This window comes from Danio rerio, chromosome 21, assembly GCF_049306965.1.
Source record: "Danio rerio strain Tuebingen ecotype United States chromosome 21, GRCz12tu, whole genome shotgun sequence".
NCBI classification, from domain to species: domain Eukaryota; kingdom Metazoa; phylum Chordata; class Actinopteri; order Cypriniformes; family Danionidae; genus Danio; species Danio rerio.
Genome location: NC_133196.1, coordinates 42,156,868 through 42,179,476, shown reverse-complemented (window position 1 = coordinate 42,179,476; position 22,609 = coordinate 42,156,868). Strand labels below are relative to the sequence as shown.

The 22,609-nt window shown below is 37.1% G+C and overlaps 2 protein-coding genes across 2 annotated transcripts; one reads left to right on the top strand and one right to left on the bottom strand.

Annotated features, from left to right (window-relative positions):
* Positions 1-2,326: 2,326 nt before the first annotated feature.
* On the bottom strand, positions 2,327-16,270 carry ddx52 (DEAD (Asp-Glu-Ala-Asp) box polypeptide 52). Its single transcript, NM_001044315.2, has 15 exons — positions 16,132-16,270; positions 15,284-15,494; positions 15,070-15,200; positions 13,393-13,578; positions 13,157-13,300; positions 12,928-13,039; positions 11,028-11,100; positions 10,667-10,870; positions 10,256-10,346; positions 10,007-10,129; positions 5,655-5,805; positions 5,497-5,572; positions 5,325-5,396; positions 4,521-4,619; positions 2,327-2,469 (listed from the first exon to the last, which is right to left on the bottom strand). The coding sequence occupies exons 1-15, from the start codon at positions 16,216-16,218 to the stop codon at positions 2,403-2,405; spliced, it is 1,827 nt and encodes a 608-aa protein (NP_001037780.2). The 5' UTR covers positions 16,219-16,270; the 3' UTR covers positions 2,327-2,402.
* A 1,813-nt stretch (positions 16,271-18,083) lies between these two features.
* Positions 18,084-21,970, top strand: tlr22 (toll-like receptor 22). The gene is made up of 2 exons (NM_001128675.2): positions 18,084-18,133; positions 18,946-21,970. The coding sequence occupies exon 2, from the start codon at positions 19,023-19,025 to the stop codon at positions 21,888-21,890; it is 2,868 nt and encodes a 955-aa protein (NP_001122147.2). The 5' UTR covers positions 18,084-18,133; positions 18,946-19,022; the 3' UTR covers positions 21,891-21,970.
* Positions 21,971-22,609: the final 639 nt, after the last annotated feature.

Sequence of the window (22,609 nt, the reverse complement as noted above, 5' to 3'; positions counted from 1 at the left end):
TTTGTGGCTGGTTAGGCACTAACTAACTCTTTCCGTGTCATACCCTTTAGCTCCAGCATTGGTCATCCATTATGTATTCACGTTTAATATAAAGTCCGATATTGAGAAATGTTTAAGCTGAGATATTAAATCCATGATTTTTGCAGTCAGTTAGAGCAAAATATAAAGTAACAGGCTGTAACTGAACAGGAAATGTAAAATACAGCGATTTTGAATATAATATGATTGAAATCTTTTGAATCATACAGAAATAGCATTTATAGACATATTTATTTTATCATTAGTATACATATCATGATGGCAGGTGAGGATGATGACAGGTGAGGTACTGCCTCTATGGTGCATACGCATAGATCATGTGCTCATGCGTGAGATCAGGCTGGCTCATGCGAGTATAGGTGTGTTTGCATGCATCAATTTTATATGTATGTGCATGTGTTAATGTGGGTGTTTATGCAGGGATAGTTTATATGTATAAGCAAGTGTGTGTGGGTTTATGCATCAAGTTTATATATCGCCTATGTAAGTTTCCTATCAATACTACAGGTGTTCATTTATTCATTCACTTTCATTTTGGCTTACTTTTTTAATCTGGGGTTGCCACAGTGGAATGAACCGCCAACTTATTCAGCACATGTTTCATGCACCGGATGCCCTTCCAGCTGCAACCCATCTATGGGAAACATCCATATAAACTCATTCACTAAGAACAATTTAGCCTACCCAATTCACCTGTACCGCATGTCTTTGGACTGTGGGGGAAACCGGAGCACCCAGAGGAAACGCACGTGTACGCAGGGAGAACATGCAAACTCCATACAAAAACGCCAACTGACCCAACTAAAGCTCAAACCAGCGACCTTCTTGGTGTGAGGCGACAGCATTACCTACCTCAGTACATGTGTATATGCATGTATGTACATGTATGTATGTATTAAGCAAAGTTTTATTTAAACATAAAGCTAGACATCGACACGCATGAAAAAAATAAAATAAATAAATATATATATATATATATATATATATATATATATATATATATATATATATATATATATATATATATATATATATATATACACTATGATATCCCATATGTTAGATATTTACAGTTGAAGTCAGAAATATTAGTGCCCCTGCCCCAATTTCTGTTTAACGGATTTTTTAAACACATTTCTAAACAATTACTCATTTCTAGTAACTGATTTCTTTTATTTTTGCCATGATGACAGTAGATATTTTACTAGATAGTTTTAAGGCACTTATAATCAGCTTAAAGTGCAATTTAAAGGCTTAACTAGGGTAATTAGGTTAATACGCAAGTTATTGTATAACAGTGGTTATGCAGTAGATAAAAAAGGGAGGGCTAATACTTTTTAAAATGAAAAACTGCTTTTATTCTAGCCAAAATTAAAAAGACTTTCTCCAGAAGAAAATAAAATTATTAAGGAAAATACTACTGTGAGAATTTCTTTGCTCTATTTAACATTTAAAAAATATTTGAAAAAGAAATTAAAAAAAGAGAAAGGGGCAAATAATTTACTTTAACTGACTTTAACTGTATAAACGTGCGCACACACACGTGCACACACATCATAAGTAACAAACTCAATTGCCGGTGGGCCGCAGCTCTGCATAGTTTTGTTCCAACCCTAATCAAACGCAGCTGATCCAAATAATTAAGGTGTTTAAAACTACTAGAGACTATTAAGCAGGTGTGAGGAATCGAGTTTTAGACCATTGCTTAAGGTACAAATGAGAGGGAACTTTCTGTGTGACAAATCTATGGGAAAAAAAAAACAGGAAATGAACAAACAGGTTATGTGGTTTGAAGAGACGACATATTGTAAGTTTTCCCCTGAAACATCACAAATACACATATGAATACACAATCAGAAAATTTTTTACCAAACAGTTTAGAGAGGACCTTTATCTTTGACTCTTTAAAAGAAGTGAATCTCCTGATCAAAGAAATGTATTAAATAATTAAAGTAGTGCCTTTGTAGTCATTTCTACTACTACATAGATAATGCTCTAATAATCCTTATGTTTGAAATAAAAATATAAATTGACACTTTATATCCAATATGTCAAAGCAAAACTGAAACTTTCCCACCAAAGAAATGAATGTCTGCATGCTCATCATGCTGTTCTGACTGGCTCAGCCAAGATGTGGTGAAAAAGACAATGCCGCAGATCATAGAGAAATGACTATAGAAGGACAATCAGAATGACGGCGCAAAGCATTGAGCTTTTTCTTTTAAAATGAATGTGGAGATGCCTTTTTTTAACAAGCTGTTTTCGATCTAAAGATAGACACACAAACCCACAGATTAACATTCAGTTTATTAAAAGGCAATAATTTGGATTAGAAAAATGAGCTGTGAAACAGTGTGCCAAATTCAGCAGTTAGAAATGACTTCTGGTGCTTCGCCTTTTGCTTCTTTTGCAGTGGCTTTTCTCTTTTTCCTGAAAATAAATGCATAAAGAAACAAAGTGAATTGACAAACTGAACTAGGACCACACTTATATTAAAATCAGGTAAATATTCTACAAATACACTGCAATTACACTTTTACACAGTGCTGAAAATCAGAGTTTACCAGTTATTTGTATTGAAAATTTGTAGTAAACAATGCAAATGTTTTCTTTTCATTTTTCTATTCTGTCAAGGCCCTGTATACAGCTCGTACAGAACTGGTGTGAGACAATTTTGAACAAAATGAAGTTCAATTGGAGTTGAATTTTGGATATTACCATTAAACAAAGCTTGCCATTGATTTAGACCATATCCACTCATCTTCAATTTGTTTAAAACATAGAGTTATACAATTTAAAGTAGTACATAGATTACATTGGTCCAAAGTGAAACTAGCCAAATTTAAACCAAATATAGACCCTAACTGTGACCGATGTAACATTGAGCCAGCTACTTTATCTCATATGTTTTGGGCTTGTTCAAAATTAAAGAAATTCTGGCAGCTAATATTTAAATTCCTCTCGGACGCATTAAATACCCATGTAGAACCTGAGGCCATAATTTCAATTTTTGGAATCACACCACAGTCCTTATGTTTTAGCAAAAGCAAGATAAATGTGATTGCCTTTACTACGCTTTTAGCTAGAAGATTAATATTGCTGAAATGGAAGGAAAAACTTCCTCCAACCTTTAAGCAATGGCTTATGGAACTTCTACACCACCTGGCCTTAGAAAAAATACGATACACTTTAGGAGGCTGTACTGATATGTTTTTTCTCACCAGGCAACCTGTTTTAGATCACATAAAAAAGATGGACCCCTCAGTCATTTTAGAAGAGTAGAACCTTTTCTTGTTTGTTTGTTGTTGGTTTTTTTCTCTTTTTTTTTGTCTTCAATATTTAGTATTTTCTTTTTTTTCCCCTTATTTATGAGAGTAACATATGCTTTACTTATTATTACTATTTATTTGTATTTTTTATTAATATTATTTATATTTTTTTCTAGAACCTAAATGTATGTGCGACAGGTTTTGTTTGTTTGTTGTGTAAAAAAAAAAAAAGAAAAATTGAAAAGCTATTTTGCAATGTATGTTTCATATCTAATATGTTCAATAAAAATGCTTTTGGAAAAAAAACAAAAAAAAACAAAGCTTGCCATTGTGAACTTTACGGAAAAGTATGTTATTTAAAATTATTGGTAAACAGTGGTGGAAAAAGTACTAAAAAAAATCATACTCAAGTAAAAGCACCATTACTTGCCCAAAAATGTATTCCAAGTAGAGTAAAAGTAAACATGCTGTAGTAAATTTAGTGATTGTTTAAGGCCATTTCAGTAATCATACAGTTGACATCTGCCATCTTTTTACCAGTGACATGCAATCTAAACAGTCTCTGGGTCATTGTGTGTAAAGCAGGATTGTCCAAACTTGTTCCACGAGGGCCGGTGTCCTGTTGATTTTAGCTTCATCCACAATTAGACACACCGGAACCAACTAATCAAGCTTTTACCAGGTATTCTACAAAGCTTCTCGCAAGTGTATTAAAGCAAGTTGGAGCCTAACTCTGCAGGACATTGGCCCTCCAGGACTAAGTTTGGGCACCCGTGGTGCAAAGTGTCTTGGACACTTTTTAATGCTTCCAAACAGTTTGTTGCCTGTCTTAAGGTATTTCAGTATGATGCAATTTACTTTCTACGTGCGATTTGATTGGACTCGCAGGACTGATTTTTTAAATCCTCATAGACAGGAAAAATAAAGTAGTGTGACTTGACTGCAGGTTGAAGAAAAGTAGTGGAGTAAAAGCACCATAATGCACAAAAAGGGAAAGTACACATTTTTAAAATGACTTAGTAAATTACAATTTCTGAGAAAAACAACTTGATTACAGTAATTTGAGTATTTTTAATTAGTTACTTTACACCCCTAATGGTAAATAACTTAGAAATATTACACTTTTAACCACTGAGCATAGAATGAAAAAGTAGGTATATCCAGGCCTTAAGGAAAAAACAACCTCTTTCCATCATCTGATTTAGAACAAACCTTTTTCCCTTGCCAAGCTTCCTGTCAAAAAGCATGCGTGGAGTCGTGCGAATAGCGGCCCGTCTGGGTGGTTTTGTCACAAGCTGGTGTTTCAATTTGCTGTGTGGAGAAAAATTAGAGATCTTACATGGCTAATTTCATGCTACATAAGCATTTTACAAATCACAATACCAACAAATCATAGTAATGAAAGAGGAAACTAGTCTCATTGAAAGTACTGTGCTTAAAGCTATGCTGCAATTGAGAGAAACAACTAAGAGAACACTGTGTGTTAAATTCAGTTGGAGTATTTGGTTTAATTCTGTAAATTACTGATGACATTTCCAACTCCAAAAAAGCCTTTATAATATAAAATTATATCAAAAACACATGCCATGCTTGTATTCAATTTTGGGCTATACAACACCAATGTTTTCATTTCAGAAATCACTGGACTTATTTGCTCAGTTTTTTTCATGTGCTTTATTTATATCATATTCTCTTTAACTTCTTATCATTATCATCTTTGGTGTGTTCTTATCACATGGTGTGTTACAATAACTTTCTGATTCCTTTATTGAATATCAAAATAAAAAGATTCAAACACAGAAATCAATATTTGCTGGAAAAACCCTGACTTATAAATCATAACAATTAAAAAGCTTTTGTTGTTTTATATCAAAAAGCTCTAAAATGACAATATTTATTTTTTGGATTTGGGAGAAATGTTACCAGAGCTTTACAGAATAAAACTAACACTAACATTAACCCCTACCTAATAAATAGCAAATCTATATAAACCGAAAAGTTTCATGTAGTGAGCACCTTTTAATTTTCTTGAACCCAATCATGTAGTCGGGAACAGGACATCCAGCCTTCTTTATGACCGTAGCAATGCTGATCCATAAACAAATGAGAAAAGGTTCATGCAGTTATTAGCTATAAAAAAGGCAATTCTCCGCAAGATGACTTGATTTTTTTAAAGAGAGCAAATTACCTGCGCAGGAGAGGTTTGTCGTCCTCAGTGAAGAAAGTTACGGCCTTCCCTTTGTGTCCTGCTCTTCCTGTTCGGCCTGGAGGGAACAAAGCACCAACATGTTTATAAGAAACCCACACAACATAAAGGGGTATTCTCTCCTCTGCTAGCAGACTCACCGATGCGATGGATGTACTCCACAGCTGAAGTAGGAAAGTCATAGTTGATAACCAGATTGATGCCCTTGAAGTCGATGCCTCGAGCCAGAAGAGCAGTGCAGATCAACACCCAGATCTTTCCTGAGCGGAAACTGCTCACCACATTATCCCTCTAAAGAGAAAGACAGTGAGGAAAGACCAGTGAAACACCTACAAATATACATCACCTAGGGGTGTCATGCAACAAGCCAGGGCAATGACAACAAAGGAAGCTGCTCTGTTAAAAACATAACCACAACACCATATTAATAATAACACAATGAAAGCCTGGACCAATGAACCAAGCTCAAATAAAACTATAGTTGTCTATTTGTAAGAAACAGACGCATGACAAAAGGCAAAAACAGAAAGTGCTGTATTTCTACAAACATGTTACTAATTCCTCTCTCTATTTCTGCACGCTTGCTGCTCATCTGATTATAAAATAAGGAATTTGAGAGTGCAAAAGGATGTGATATGTGAACAGCCCGTATGGCTTTATTCTTTTAGCGAGAATCACATCAAAAGCACTTGTGGTACACCACCCAGGAAATGTGAAGATCACGCGACATGATTCCAATCATCAGCAGATTGATGTGGCATTAAGACAGCATCACATCACCAATTGACAATATATGTGCTGCAATGGAAAATTCCTTATTACACTGGAATGAGAGAGAGAGAGAGAGAGAGAGAGAGAGAGAGAGAGAGAGAGAGAGAGAGAGAGAGAGAGAGAGAGAGAGAGAGAGAGAGAGAGAGAGAGAGAGAGAGAGAGAGAGAGAGAGAGAGAGAGAGAGAGAGAGAGAGAGAGAGAGAGAGAGAGAGAGAGAGAGAGAGTTTTAATTTTATTGCCATTTCAGCGTCTATGGCTATGTCACGGCAAAAAGAAAATAGATCAAGTAAAAATATTCTAACAATTAAAAGTCATCAACAGCAATAAATAATGTACAAGGTAAAATATATAAATAATAATAATAATAATAATGATAATATATAAGATAAAAATCTAAAACAGTTTTTTAAGATTTCCTTTTGATAAAAATTCTACAACTTTAGATGGATTCACGTTTAAAAATATCTCTTTTAAAGTCTCTCCAGATAAATATTGTTGTCTGATAACATTAAAAATGGGACATTCTACAAGAATATGTTTAACTGTTTTGGTTTCTGTTGCAATAAAGGCATTTTAGTGGTTCTTCTCCTTTGAGTAAATGTTCATGTGTGAGTCTTTTGTGTCCAATGCGACATCTTCTATATACAATCTCATCGTGTCTTGACTTAAAAAATAAATTCGATTTTTTTCCTATTTCAGGTTGAATTTCAAAAAGTTTATTTTCTGGGCACTGATCCCATTCTGATTGCCATTTTTTGAGGATATATCCTTTTATTAGTGGCTTAAGATCCGAAGGTGGGATTTTGCACTCCTTCAGCTTTCCTGTTAGGGCTGTTTTGGCGGCTTTGTCAGCTTGTTCATTCCCAAGTAGTCCAGTATGTCCTGGGATCCAGCAGAAGACTATATTATAAAACTTTCTCTGTAATTCATTCACTTTGATAAAAATGTCAATAATAATGGGATGCTCCAGTTTAAAAGAATTTAATGTCTGTAGACAAGATTTAGAATCAGAAAAAACTATAAAATTGTGTCCTTCAGCATTTTCAATGTGTTCCAACGCTAAAAAGAGTGCCTTTGCTTCAGCTGTGAATATTGAGCTTTGATCAGGAATGTGAATGCCGTGTAGTGATTGACCCATTACTATTGCTGCAGAAACATGACCATACTTTTTTGATCCATCTGTGTATATTGGATTATGGGTAGGATAAAAATGTCTTATGCCAGCAACTGCTTGTTGATATGTATGTGGGAATGTATCAGCCTTCTTATGCTTGCTCAGATCCAGATTTCACTGGAATGAGAGTTTAGTTCCCAGACATATCGGCCTAGATAACATCAACTATTCATTTATTGTTGGTCTTAGCACACAACGTAAATACAGAAGTGTCAAGCTTTAAATATAAATTTAAATGCTAAGACCAACAAGAATTATGGGCCAACTGGTTATCTCTATGATCACGAATCATAAAGACGTCTGTACAGGCGTACCCGTTTCAGACAAATCTCTTCAAAGTGTTTCATATTCAAATCAAACGCAGCGCCGCGCACACTGTTTGCTCAAGTCTCAAAAAAAACATGCGATCCGCCAGCAGAAATCATGTCGCGCGCACCCAAACTCCCCGATGACGTCACATTCGCCGCACGCACTCAAGCGAATGCGTCAAGTATAAACCAGGCTTTACCAGTGTTGTGATCGAAGAAAGCAGAAACCTCATTTGGAAATTGATGTCCACTGACCAGGTAAAGTAGCCTGAGTTACACAAGGTCCTGATAGAGAACATTCTCATTCTCTCATATTCTCTCTCTCTCTCATATTCTTTCTCTCTCTCTCTACCTAGATTGTATCATCTTGTAGTTAGCTGTTGACTAATTCCAGCTGGGCTATGAACATAATATGTGCTATATGCCTTAAAGCATAAGTGGCAAAGCAGATTCACCCTGTGTATCTTGGGTCTCTGGATATTGTGGGGCTGTCTTGGCTGACACATCTATACAATATTGCATGGAGGTCAGGTATAGTACCCCTGGACTGGGCAACTGGGGTCGTGGTTCCCATTTTTAAGAAGGGGGACCAGAGGGTGTGTTCCAACTATAGGGGGATCACACTCCTCAGCCTTCCTGGGAAAGTCTATGCCAGGGTACTGGAGAGGAGGATCCAGACGATGGTTGAACCTAGGATTTAGGAGGAACAGTCCGGTTTTCGTTCAGGCCGTTGCACACTGGACCAGCTCTATATCCTCACCAGGGTGCTTGAGGGTTCATGGGAGTATGCCCAACCAGCATTGGAGAAGGCATTTGACCGTGTCCCTTGTGGCATTTTGTGGAGGGTGCCCCCTCAGAAAGAATTTGTTTGATTGATAGTTTGATTGTTCACTCAAAACTGAAAATTCATTCTCTCATTAATTACTAACACTCCCGTCGTTCCAACCTTCAATATTTTAAAATATATGACATAGCAATTAAATTATGAAAATGGTGAGATTAAAGCTCCTATATAGTCCAGAGATCCAACACGTTTTCTCGTGAGATCAGGCTGAGAGATCCGGTCCCCGCGTCAGGTCAGGTGCGCACGTAAATAGCCTTTAAAACGCACACACGGCGATGGAGGCGCACTCATCTCACAAAGGAGAAAAGTAGCCTGAGAGGAGCAGCTTAATTCATTACATGTTTTGGTTAACTAATTCTTTAAAGACAACTCTCTTGAGCAGAACGCACCCTTATAGATAGGATGTAGAGCTCTGTCATCTGGGAGGAGCTCAGAATAGAGCCACTGCTCCTCTACATCCAGAAAAGTCAGCTGAGGTGGCCTGGGCATCTGTTTCGGATGCCTCCAGGACGTCTACCTAGTGAGGTGTTAAAGTCATGTCCCACCGTGAGGAGGCCTTGGGGAAGACCCAGAAGACGCTAGAGGGACTATGTCTCTTGGCTGACCTGGCAACACCTTGGGATCCCGCTGGGGTTCTCTCCTAAGACTGCTGACCCGGCCCCGGAAAAGCAGTTGAAAATGAATGAATGATGCCTTAAAGCAGATCTCACTGTTCTGCTAATAGACGTTTCTATGACTATAAATCCACTGGCAGAGGATAGGCATGTAATGATCTGAACACGCAGTTGCGAGTGTGGTTGAGGTGACACAATTGTTGCACTGGCAATTCATCTAGCTAAGTTTTTTTGTTTTGGATTTCAATTTAATGCCTTTTGAATGAATGGACTGGTTATTCAACATATTTTTTTCTTTTCCATAAAAACAATACTTATTTGTTCAGTCGCTTAAATTAATTGTAAATTGACATGGTTTTCATAAAAGATTATTTAACATTGACAAATATTTACATTTTGCATCTAAATAACATATGTTGATGCATCATCATCTTGCACATGCACAACTTAATAGTACACACGCATCTTTACATAGACAGACACAGACAGACAGATGGATGGATGGATGGACACAAACTGATAGACAGACAGACAAACTAATAGACAGTGACACAAACTAACAGACAGACAGACAAAGTGATAGACAGACAGAGACACAAACTAATAGACAGACACACAAACTGATAGACAGACAAAAACTGAAAGACAGCCATAAACTCAGACAAAGAGATTTACAGACAGACAGACAGACAGACATAAACAGATAGACAGGTATAAACAGACATACCAAACTTATTAATCATGTGATTATTAAATGTTAATCTGGCTGTGTTGGACAAACCTGTTGTTGTGTACGATCTGCATGGATCACATCCACATTTATGCCCTCATACACCAGCTCATGGTACAGCTCTCTGGCTCGATCAATCGACTGAACAAACACCAACACGGGCGGTAGAAACCCCTAAAAACAAATGATGTGCAATTATGACACAGAAAGCCAAACCCACAATTCACTTTGAATGTCTGAATGAGAATATTCAAGATTTTCAATAATTTGCTATGATATGACCTCAAGACCTTCACTGACCTGCTTTATGAGGTTTCTCATGGCGAGGATTTTTCCATTTTCTGAACCCACAAACAGCAGCTGCTGCTCCACAGTTTCAGCTGCAGAGTTCCTATGGATGGAGAGTAAGTCTTGTATGTCTCTTCAATTATTCATTAAAGCAATAAGCTAAGATAGAAATGCTTTACAGTTATTATTTACACTGATTTTTTTTTAAAATACACTTAAAGGTATGTGTAATACTTTATTAACTTAGTTTTGCATTTTTAACACACTTGTGTTTTTACAATGAAATAAATGGCATCTAAAAAAGTAGAATATTCTGAAATAAAGAAATAGAAAAGCAAATTCTCACTCTAAAAAAAATAAACTTCAAGAGGTGAAAGGCACGTTTCCACAAATGGCAAGATTTAAAAAGATGCGTTTCAATACCTGGCTCCAATGCTGACACTGACAAGGTTGTCCAGGTTCAGTTTGCACCATCGCTCGACATCTGTTGCAAACGTGGCACTGAAGAGAACCCTGCGGACATTGGGAGAAGAGCAGGCCAGGAAGATAGTGGCAAGCTGCTCTCTGAAACCAGTCTTACCGTCCTCAAACAGCTTATCAGACTCATCCACCACCAGCCACTCCACACTACACACAAACAGAACATACTGATATTACACACTGATATCAATATATTAAAGAAAGCGCATACAGATGAGGAAAAATCTACATGCATAATTCACTTTTTCATGACGACGATCAGGTTTTTATTCCCTAAATTATAGAACTTTTGCAAATCACTCACCTACTTAAGTTGATAGCAGGAGTGTCTTGATTAAGTAAATATATCAATCTGTTAGGAGTCGTCACCAGTATATCTGGAAAACAAAGGTGTTTTGTTAAGTAAATCACTCAGCAGTTTTTGGTCCACAAAAGTTGAAAACAAACACCAAAGACCTAATTAAACTAAAAAGAATGAAGACAATGATTTGTATTGTTTACTTGTGTTCACCTTAGAATCCACTGCCCTCCAGATTTAATGTAATTTTTAATGAAAAAGACTGTGATTTTTCAAAATGAGTTTTGCAATCGTTTTCTTTGACACTCAAAAAAAAAAAGATTAAAATATAATTTCTGAACTGTCATGCTGAGGAAGAGCTGGAGTGAGTCCTCTTAGTATTTGCTGAAATCAAAATGATACTTAACAGAAAAGTTTGTTTCTATTGCTTGTGTTATTTATTTAAAAGGATCATGACTAGTTTTCATTTCAGACATGGTATTTTGGAACACTTTAATTTTTACCTCACAAATGGACTAGCAGCTTTCATGCTCTACCAGTGAGATTTAAAAAAAGGTAGATTTTACATCACATCACATTTAAATGTTCTTTGACTGGTTGATAATCTTCTCAATGAATGGTTCATTTATTCATTCATATTCTTTTTGTCTTAGTTCCTTTTTTTTAGCCAGGGGTCGCCAAAGCAGAATGAACCGCCAACTTATCAAGCATATGTTTTACACAGCGGATGCCCTTCCAGCTACAACCCAGTACTGTGAAACATCCATACACACTCATCCACATTCATATACTACGGCAAATTTAGCTTACCCAGCCTACCTAGAAAGTTGTTTACAACCACAAGACAGACTGACATGAACACAGGGAGAACATGCTAAATACAAACAGAAATGCCAACTGACCCAGCCGGGGCTCAAACCAGTGACCTTACTGTTGTGAGAAGATAATGCTACCCACTGCACCACAGTGACGCCCTCAATGAATGGATAAAGGGGTAAAAAAAAAAAAAAAAAAATGTAATGGTCTGCACTGCTGTTTACAAAAAGACTAAATATTTTTATATCGAGCTCTTGAAAGCAAACTTGGTCGGGCTGTTTAATGGTAGTAAACAATTTTCTAGCTGCTTGAATCAGAATTAAGACTTCTTAGGGTGACATTTTAAGGATTTAAGGAAAAGGTCACAGGGAAGATAATAAATTGCTTTTACAGTGTGAGGCTCTTTAGATTTTTACATTAGACAAGTTGTCCCCAAGAGGATTGAATAAAGATTTGATATTAACTTTATATTTTATATATATATGGTTCTGGTTATTTTTATTATTTATTTTGGACTCAAGCAGCACACTTGTTTTAGACGTTGTTCACATTAAAGAAAAAAAATGACAGCATTTACCGACATTTAAAAGTATAATCAAGGTAGTTTATCATTTAAAATTCTAATGGATACAGCTATAAATTTGTTATTTTACATTAAAAAGGGTCACTTTTCGCAGGCAGTAATTTATACATTAAAAATAAAACATGATTTTGTATCATTTGGATTTACCATGATATGATACATTTTTCATTGTTTAGCAGAATTTATAATATTTTTTCTCATTATTGTTATACTAGGTTTTCTATTTGTTGAAAGTTTGGTTGTGTTATAATAGTGTTTTTCTCATTGATTGGAATTACTATCATCATAAAATACTTTGTAAGATCATAAGATCTTTGATAATATAAAGAGCGACATATAATTAGTGTGGTTCAGGTTGTCTTATAAAAAGCTTTTACACTTGCTTTTAAAAATTAAGGGTCTATGGTCACCCTGAAGTAAAAAAAAAAAAAAAAAAAGTCATAAGCAGGTTATAGAATAAACAGGTTAAAACAAGTGGGAAACATTTTGCCAAAATAAGACACATACCAAATTTCTTTGCAGACTTGGGCCCATATTTTTTCACAGCTTCAACTCCTTTATTGATCATGTGAACTCTGAAACCCACTCCTTCTGACAGCTTAAGCAGCTCTCTGTGGGTCTTTAGACAGACACACACAGACACACACACACACACACACACACACAGTCAGTCAGGCAATATGTTCACACAGTAGTCAGCGTGTGTATGGTTTGATGAGGTGTGTTAGACATTCACCTGTGTGGCGAGCTCTCTGGTGGGGGAGATGATGAGGGCTCTGAAACCTTTATTGAGGGGCTGACGAAGATGGGCAAGCAGCGGCAGACAGAAGGCCATGGTCTTCCCGGAGCCTGTAGGAGCACACGCCAGGATCTCTCTTTTCTGAAATAAACACATCAGTGCAATAAAAAGAAGGAATTTAGAATCAAGAAAGCAAACTGATTTATTTGTGATGCAGCTGAAGTCTTTCCTACATGCATCATGAGAGGGACGGCCTGCATCTGAATGGGTGTTGGGGTATGGAAACCCGCAGCCTGGATGTTGTGTATGATTCGTGGGTCCAGGTCATACTCCTTCTGCAGTTCCTCAAAAGTGGTAACGGGATCTGGGATGTCCGTCCCGTGCACATTAATTCGGTTCTGATGCCGTATTCGATTCACCTAAAACACATTTAGTTTAATTAGTTTTCAATTAATTATAAGAATCTAGAGAAATGAACATTTATTACTGGTGAATAATTAACATAATTACAGGGCTCTCTGGAATACATGATTCTGATTGGTCAATCGCAGAATTCCAAAATATGCTATCCCAGATAACAACCGCTGAAACTAATGCCACAGGCTCGTCTGTGTGCTATAAATCATCTTGGCTATTAGTAAATAGAGGCACGTGCACACATAGAGCTCAACCTGTGCAGTGCACATCCCCTTTTTAGTCTTGGATATAAAGTGCCCTTCCAAAAGTGCACGACACACCCTCCGTCCCGCCCTTCAGTAGGCGCGCGACAACACCGCTCTTGAGTACGCACCCTCAAACCACCCCCTCCCCCCGCTGTACAGTACAACACCGCTCTTCAGTACGCGCGCCACGACGACAACGATGACAACAACAATAACCCCCCTGAAAAAGCGAAAGTCGATGACGTCTCGGACCCGGTACCGCGTCCGCAGAGTTTAAGTGGTTAATGTGTTTGCCTTCTATGCAAAATAACTTTCTTGGATATAATTCTGTAATAAAAATAAATGCATGTTTTATAAATTTGGTGATAATAATAAAAAAAGATTCTGTCTTATGATTTAATACTGAAAACGTTTAACATTACTTATTACATGACCGTGTACTATGAATCATCTTGACAGTTCTATATTTATATGCTTATCTTTCACCCCACTGTTTGGCGCCATCTTGTGACTAAATAATAATAATAACAATAGTAGTAGTAAGTTATTAAAGAGATAATAAATTATTACAGAGTAAATTATTACAGCTCAGATCGATCATTTGTTTTTGTGGCATGTACCCATGTAATAAAAAGATAATGTACATATAGGTGGTTGTTTTTGCAGAATAAACCCTTTTACAAAAAGAAAAATTGTATGATGCAAACAACAAAGCTACATCAAAAATTGATAATGGGCATTTTAGATTTATAGTGTCTAAAAAAAAAAAAAGATAATTTAGTGATATTGGTTGCACTGAGGGGCCTACAAACAAATTCTGCTCAGGGCTCCCGAAAGCTTGGGCCGGCTCTGTCATAACTGGTTAGTTTAGTTCAGGACTTGTAATGAAAAAATGAAAATTGTCATCATTTACTTACCTTTAACCTTATTTGAGTTTCTTTATTCTGTTAAACCTAAAAGAAGATATTTTGAAGAATGCTGGTTGCTGGCACCCAATGATTTCAATAGTACTTTTTCTCATTAAGGAAATCGATGTGTGCCAGCAAGCAGCATTCTTGAAATTATCTTCTTATGTGTTCAAGAAAAGAAAACTCATCAAGGGTTAAAAACCTCACAAGGGAGAGTAAATAATTATATTATATAATACTTTTTGGGTGAACAATCCCTTTAACAGACATTTTAAATATTCCTGCTGAAAGAAAAATAAACGTGAAATATTCTCTACACATTAATGCACTATGCTCATACCTTCTCATTATGAAGCTGCTTTAACCTTTTTAAAGAAGGCTTGTCTTTCGACTCTTGCTTCGCCTCTTTCGTCTTGTTTTGCAAAGACATCCATTGGATCCCTTCTCCCTCTCTTGTCTCAGGTTCTGCATCTGTTTCACCACAAAATGGAGAAAGAGGGGTTTAAATTTAAATCCTAACATAAAATATTTGAAGAGCTTGAAAGGTGCTTTACCTTCAGATTTTCTCTTGGCTCCTTTCTTTTTCTTTCGAGCGGCTTTCACTGACTCTGTAGCCTGTTTCTGCTCCTCATCACTTGCTTCTCCTTCTTCAGCATCATCTTCATTTGGTCTGGAATCCAGAGATGTGTCCTCTTGTGTTTCTCTGCCAAAATATCTAATTCCGGACAGCTGATCTGAGCTGTCCTTGCTCTGAGATTTTCCTACCTGCGAGAAGAATTACACAATAATTAGCAGTCATTAAATTAGCATGTTGATATTTAAAAATATTTAAATGGGGTTTACTCACCCTTTACTTGTTTCAAACCTTAATGAGTTTTTTTCTTCTGTTTCAACACAAAAGCAGATACTTTGAAGAAAGCTGAAAACCTGTAACCATTTACTCCCATAGTACTTGTTTTTCTTACTGTTAAAGTCAATGGTTCTTTTCAGCTTTCTTGAAAATATCTTCTTAAGTGTTCAACAAAATAAAGAAACTCGTAAAGATTTGAAACCACTTGAGAGTGCGTAAATAATGAGTACATTCAGATTGTTGGGTGAACTATCCCTTTAATATCTGAAATTACATGACATATGGTGTGCAACCGAGAACAAACTGTAAAATTCAAAACGTTTAAAACGTCTAATAGTATTTATAATATTACTACTGTGTACGAACACTCTTTTTGCGCTACTTGGGTTTACTTGCATTAGCATTAGCATTCCCATAGAGATTCAATGGAAAATGAAAACACATGTTAGCCATGTGGGAGCATTTCAGGTTGAAAACTACACATTGCTTTGTATTTACGAAACAACAGCCTAATAGACATGAGCTCTATTGTGTACTTTACATCAGACCTACCTTAAATCGCTCTGCATCTTTTGCAAACCTTTTTAAATCAAACTTTGCTCCAGACCCAAGCTTTCTAAACAAGTCAAAGGCGTCCATTGATGCTGAGTACAGACACGACTAGTCGATCGCGATTTCATTATTAACGTACATTCGGCGTTTGATTATTTCGCCTTCTTATTTTTTTCATTTCTTGTTCACAAGAGAGCGCTGTTTCCTTTTTAATAAACACACAGGCCAGAAGGTATTTATGGAAGTCATTTAAATGTTTTTTCTTCTACTTTTCTTTTCCTTTAATAATACATTTGTGTAACTGCCAATAATATATATATATATATTATTATATATATACATACATACATGTACATGGTCATTTATGATAACACTAGTCTATATTAAAATGATAAATGAAATTATATTATGGTACACTTGTGGATTTATAAAAGTATGCAAGCATATACACTTTCTTTTGGAATATATTTTAATATTTTGTAAGAAATTATTCAACTGAAACATTGCAATTATGTATTTTTATATTGATTTTAATTCTCTTAAGCTCAATTATATATTGATTATAGTTCAACTCAATTCAGTTTGGGTTTATTTCTATAGCACTTTTACAATGCAGATTGTGTGAAAGCAGCTTAACATAGAAGTTCTGGTAAATTGAAACAGTGTCAGTCCAGTTTTCAGAGTTGAAGTTCAGTTTAGTTGGTTAAATTTTCCCTGCTAAAAGTCCAAACACTAAAGAGCAAATCCATTGATGAGCAGCTCCACAAGTCCCAAACCAAGCAAGCCATGATGACAGTGGTGAGCAACAAAAATTCTCAAATTGATGAAAGTGAAGGGAAAAAAATCTGAAACCAAGCTCAGTAGGGGACGGCCATTTCTCCTCTGGCAAAACTTCTTGTGCTCAGCTGCAGTCTATGCGCCGGAGGCTGGAGAACACTACATCTATTGTGGAGAGGCTGCAGGTGTGAGCAGGTCACCGGTGGTTGTACAGGCTGGCCCAAAAGATCAATGCGGAGACTGGTCAGTCACTGGGTCTTTCAGGAATCAGTCTTATGCTCTCTCCTCTCATGACCACCACAGCATCTGCTCAGGATTAGGCCTGGTTCAGGATTATGGAGACCTCAAAGTTGGCATCATCTTTTCACAGGACTTGAATAGGCTAAATTAATAGCTAAATATGTATTTATTCCTCTAGCAAGCTTGTCTATTTTAGGAGAATGTTTCTTAATAAACTGTCGGATAGTTTTTGGTTACCAAAAAAACAAAAAAGACCTACAAAGAATGTTCTCTCTCATTTTGGCCCCGAAAATGAAATTATATGGGAACTTTGGAAAACTTTCACTGTTTGCTGATTTAACCTAACCAGCAAACATACAAAAGATGTGTTGCGATGCAAAGAAGGTTTTTATTATCACAAACTTGTCTATTTCATTGATTCCATATATGAAGCGAGCGAAAGAGTGAAAGCCAGAGAGAGTTTACACACCGCATTCCAGAGCCATAGATCATTAACAGAAATAAACGTCTTCCTATGACAGAAGGAAATCGAGCTTTCAGTCACATGAGAAAACTTTTCTGTATAGTCGTTACTGACTGCACGCCTCTGGGGATCATGGTCTTCAAGCTGGTCAAGTCAAAAGCAGAAATGAAATTACGTAATAGTACAGTATGAAGTAATCCAGCAGATGCACATGTATCTGTATACAATTAAATAATAATAATATTAATAATATGAAAAAAGTGTCAGATAAAGTATTAAAGTTTATCTGAGAGTAATCAGATTAAACTACATAGCCTGTCACAGGTATCACATACTGTATATAGACCTATAGGTTTACAGGATGTGCACATGCTATATATGGGTTTTACTTCTGCTTTTTTTTCTCCATCAGCTTTGCCACTTAGCTACATTACTTCCTGTTACAGCATAACATAATACTAGGGGAGTTTGGGAGAATGGGTTTCATTTCTGTGTATGAAGCTGTGCGGCTGGAGGCACATTGTAAGTGTTCTGCTCTAATCTTTTCTGTTCTGTTATGTTCTGTTTAAATGAATGAATGAAAACAGATTTTTTTAAGACGAAAATGATAATTAAATGTAAATTATATGCCAAATGGCTACATATTTATCACACACTGTAATTCCACTAGTTTTGAAAAGTTCTGAATTTATCAAATTCTATTTATCAAAATACTTATTTCATTTTATTTATTAATATTATTTTATTTTCTAGCCAACTGCTTATTTTAAGCACTATCTCGGCTCTACAAGTGTCACAAACAACACGTTTCTGCTGCTCGTGTCCGTGTTGCTGGAATGAAGTATTTCAGGTTGCGCTATAAGATTCTTTGTTATGCTTGTGAGAGGAACAGTTTGTTTCATCATTGTACAGTAATCATGATAGCATCAAACTTTTGATATATTTTAATGACATCATATGTTTATATGTCTTAAAGATTTATTCATTAATTTCACATATTTAAACAATAGCTTCGGTTTCCCCTAAACACACGTGCTATAGGTGAATTGAAATAACTAAATTGGCCGTAGTGTATATGCGTGACTGAGTGTGTATGGGTGTTTCCTAGTACTGGGTTGTAGCTGGTAGGGTATCCGCTGTGTAAAACATATGCTGGATAAGTTGTCCGTTCATTCTGCTGTGGTGACCCCTGACGAATAAAGGGACGAATAAGGGAAAATGAATGAATGAATTCAAACGATAATTAGCACCTTTTACATTTAATTTTGAATGTATTTTTATATATTTTGCTTTTATTTTGACTTGAATAATTTGTTTTATTATATTTGTTGTAGGAAAATGCTTCTAGAAGGCAGGGTGAAAGGCACATATTAAAAACAGACATTTCCAAGGCAAATTCATTTGAAGAGAAATGAAAAGGAAATCAAGAGAAAGCATGGGAACGCTACAACAAATAACAGTTTGTATCACCATCTGTGCTATGGTTTCCCCTTGCAGCACATTTTCCTTAACCAATTGCACAATCAGCAGTTCTCAAAAAGACATCAAGACACAGCCAAAAGTGCTTTGCTACAAAATGAACTTCTTCACGATTCCGCGGGTGCCCAACAATACCTGGATTTTAGATATCTCCTTCAATTCTTTTGCACAGATCCAGATTGAAGACCTTAACATTTTATTAAACTTACAATACTTGAACGTATCCAACAACAAAATCTCTAAGATTCAAGACGGTGCATTTGGCAGTCTTTTTAACTTAACCGATCTCAATCTGGCCAGCAACAGATTGAATGCAGTGTCAAACGGTATGTTACGAGGCCTAACCAATCTGCTGGTGCTACGACTGGATCGCAATTATATCAGCGTCATCAAAGAGTCAGCTTTCAGCACACTTCACAGTTTACAAGTGTTAAACCTATCCAAAAATCACCTCCGTCATATAGACGACGTCAAGCCAGTTCTTGCATCGCTATATTTAGAGGAACTGTACATCGGAAGCAACTATTTTAACGTTTTCAACTCCTCTGAATTGTCAACAAAACCCTTGTCATTAAAAAGGCTTGATCTGTCCAACAACCGTTTCGCAGCATTTCAGCTCACAAACAATATATTTCCAACTCTCAATCACCTGGATTTATCCTACTGTGGTCATAATGGAACCATGGCATGGAACGTCACAGAAAAATCGTACTTGGCTTCAGTGAAAACCCTGTACTTCATGGATGTAAACATGTCAATTCAGACTGCTGATAATGTGCTTCAGAGCTTTAACAACACACTAAATAAAATCAGACTTAATGGAAACGTTCGGTTGAACAAGACTAGCCTTCTGCTTAGCGTATGTTCTCCGATGCTTAGAGTGCTGCGGCTAATTGCTACCAAAATAAAACACCTTACCAACCACATGTTTGATCCCTGTTCTGAGCTGAGCGAATTAGATTTAGGAGGCAATGAAATATCCAATTTATCCCAGAGTATGTTCAGAGGATTCAAGCAACTGAAAAAACTGCAACTCCAAATCAATAAACTGACCCGAGTTACAAACTCCTTTCAAATTCTCACCAGTCTGGAGTTCATTGATCTCAGTAGAAACCACATCCACAAGCTCTCCTGTAATGACTTTGCCAATTTAACCCAGGTGAAAACTCTGTACTTGTACAGTAACAAAATCTCATCCATTAGATCATGTTTGTTCAAGGACCTCAAGAGTCTTGAAGTCCTCAGACTCGGAACTAATAATCTGTTAAAGATCGATGATGTTTTCAGCAATGGGCCATATTTCCTAAAGGAGCTGCAGCTTAGTTATAATAAGCTAAGCTTAATCAAAAGTCACACTTTCGGAAATCTGCCACAGCTAAACAATTTGTCCTTAGAGGACAATCAGATTTCAGAGATCGAAGGCTATGCATTCGGAGGACTGGAGAACCTGACCTCTTTATTTCTCTCATCAAACAAAATAACAGGGAAAACGTTAACTACACACCCAAATGTATTCTCAGGCATGCCCAACCTCCAAAACCTCGACTTGTTTGCCAACAGCATCTCATTTGCATACGATAAATTGAAATACCCTCTTTTTAAAGACCTGAAGAACCTAAGAGAGTTGTCCCTGTACAGTCAGCGGCGTGGAATCGGACAACTTCCCTCAAATCTGCTTGAAGGTTTATCCTCTTTGCAGATGTTTTATATCGGGAACACAAATCTCAATCAACTAAATCCAAACCTATTCAATTTCACCCCACAGCTTTGGTTTTTGGATCTTTCCAAGAATGCTCTACGAGAAGATGACGCGATCCCACCTGAGCTCTTCCACCCTATTCCTAACCTGACCAAACTTATTATTTCAAGAACTCAGCTACGCTCACTCAACTTCTTACTCGGTGCAAATCTCAACAAACTGTCAACCCTGAGAGCCTCCGGGAATGAGATTGACAGCGTCAACGAAACTCTGATTAAATCACTGCCTCGACTGGCAGTCCTTGACCTGCAGAACAACACGTTCACTTGTGATTGTAACAATGCGTTTTTCATTGACTGGGCCAAGAAGAATGAATCCACGCAGGTGTACTATTTGAGCAGGTACACGTGCAGCTATCCTCGCACCTTACGAGGCACAAGCTTAGCTGAATTTAACACTGATTCCTGCACCTTTAACTGGGATTACATCTGCTTTGTTTGCAGCAGTATTTTGGTCATCCTCACCCTCCTGTTGTCATTTATCTGGAATTTTCTGCGTTATCAGGTGGTTTATACATATTACCTCTTCTTGGCCTTTCTTTACGACAGTAGGAGGAATCAAAGCGGTCAGACGTTCCAGTACGACGCTTTCATTTCCTACAACACCTTAGATGAGGCTTGGGTAATGGAGGAACTCATTCCCAAACTGGAAGGAGAGCAAGGCTGGAGATTGTGCCTCCATCACCGAGACTTTGAACCAGGGAGGCCAATTATAGACAACATCGTTGACGGCATTTACAGCAGCCGCAAAACCATCTGTCTGATCACCAGGAACTACCTGAAGAGCAACTGGTGCTCCAGTGAGGTGCAGGTTGCTAGCTTCAGACTTTTCGATGAGCAGAAGGATGTGCTGATCCTGGTGTTTCTGGAGGACATTCCCACACACCAGCTCTCGCCGTACCACAGATTGAGGAAACTGGTGAAGAAGCGAACCTACATCCGCTGGCCCAAACCTGGAGAAGATAACAAGATCTTCTGGCAAAAGCTAAAAATGGCTCTAGAGACCAAAGACAGCCATAAATCAGAGAACTGTATTTTGTAGGGATTCTAGAACAATATGGCGTATGGCAGTGGTTCTCAAAGTGGGGGTCGGGACCCCCCGAGGGGTCGCAGGAGAATGAAGGGGGGGGGGTCGCTGGTGATTTAAAAAAATCTATTTATTTAACTATAAGATTTACCGCATTTTATCCATAACCTACTGAAGAGAAAAAATAGTCGTTTATAGTTACTATATACTATATAGTTACTATAGTAGCTTATAGTTACTATTGGAATGCGACTCCTGGGGTAATAACAATATATTAAAGACACAGCAATAGCGTCAGATGCAGCAGATTGGTTTTATAACACCAGGGTAAACTTTCTGGCCCGTTAACAGCACTGACATACATTATAAAAATTAAACAAAGAATAGACTTGGGTCTATTGGTGTGTGTGCACCATTGCATGCCAGGTTTCTGTATTTAATACCACCTCAGAGGATATTGGGGGTCGCAAGTCACTGGCATTGTCATTTTTGGGGTCGCGGGCTCAAAAGTTTGGGAAACCCTGGTGTATGGTACTCTCACAGTCTTTCAGTAAACTGAACATTAATTAAATATTTTTTTATGTGTGTTTTAAAAATAGGGTAGCACGGTGGCTCAGTGGTTACCAGAGATGGGTTGCAGCTGGTAGGGCATTCACTGGTAAAAACATGCTGAATAAGTTGGCGGTTCATTCCGCGGTGGCGACCCCAGATTAATAAAGGGACTAAGCCGAAAA

Excerpts from the sequence above, each read along its gene's own strand:
- ddx52 (NM_001044315.2), bottom strand. The coding sequence starts at position 16,218 with ATGGACGCCTTTGACTTGTTTAGAAAGCTTGGGTCTGGAGCAAAGTTT. Across the intron at positions 5,806-10,006 it reads CAGATCGTACACAACAACAG|AGGGATAATGTGGTGAGCAG; the intron begins GTTTGTCCAACA and ends CTTTCTCTTTAG. Across the intron at positions 5,573-5,654 it reads GGAGTACATCCATCGCATCG|GCCGAACAGGAAGAGCAGGA; the intron begins GTGAGTCTGCTA and ends TGTTCCCTCCAG.
- tlr22 (NM_001128675.2), top strand. The coding sequence starts at position 19,023 with ATGAAAAGGAAATCAAGAGAAAGCATGGGAACGCTACAACAAATAACA.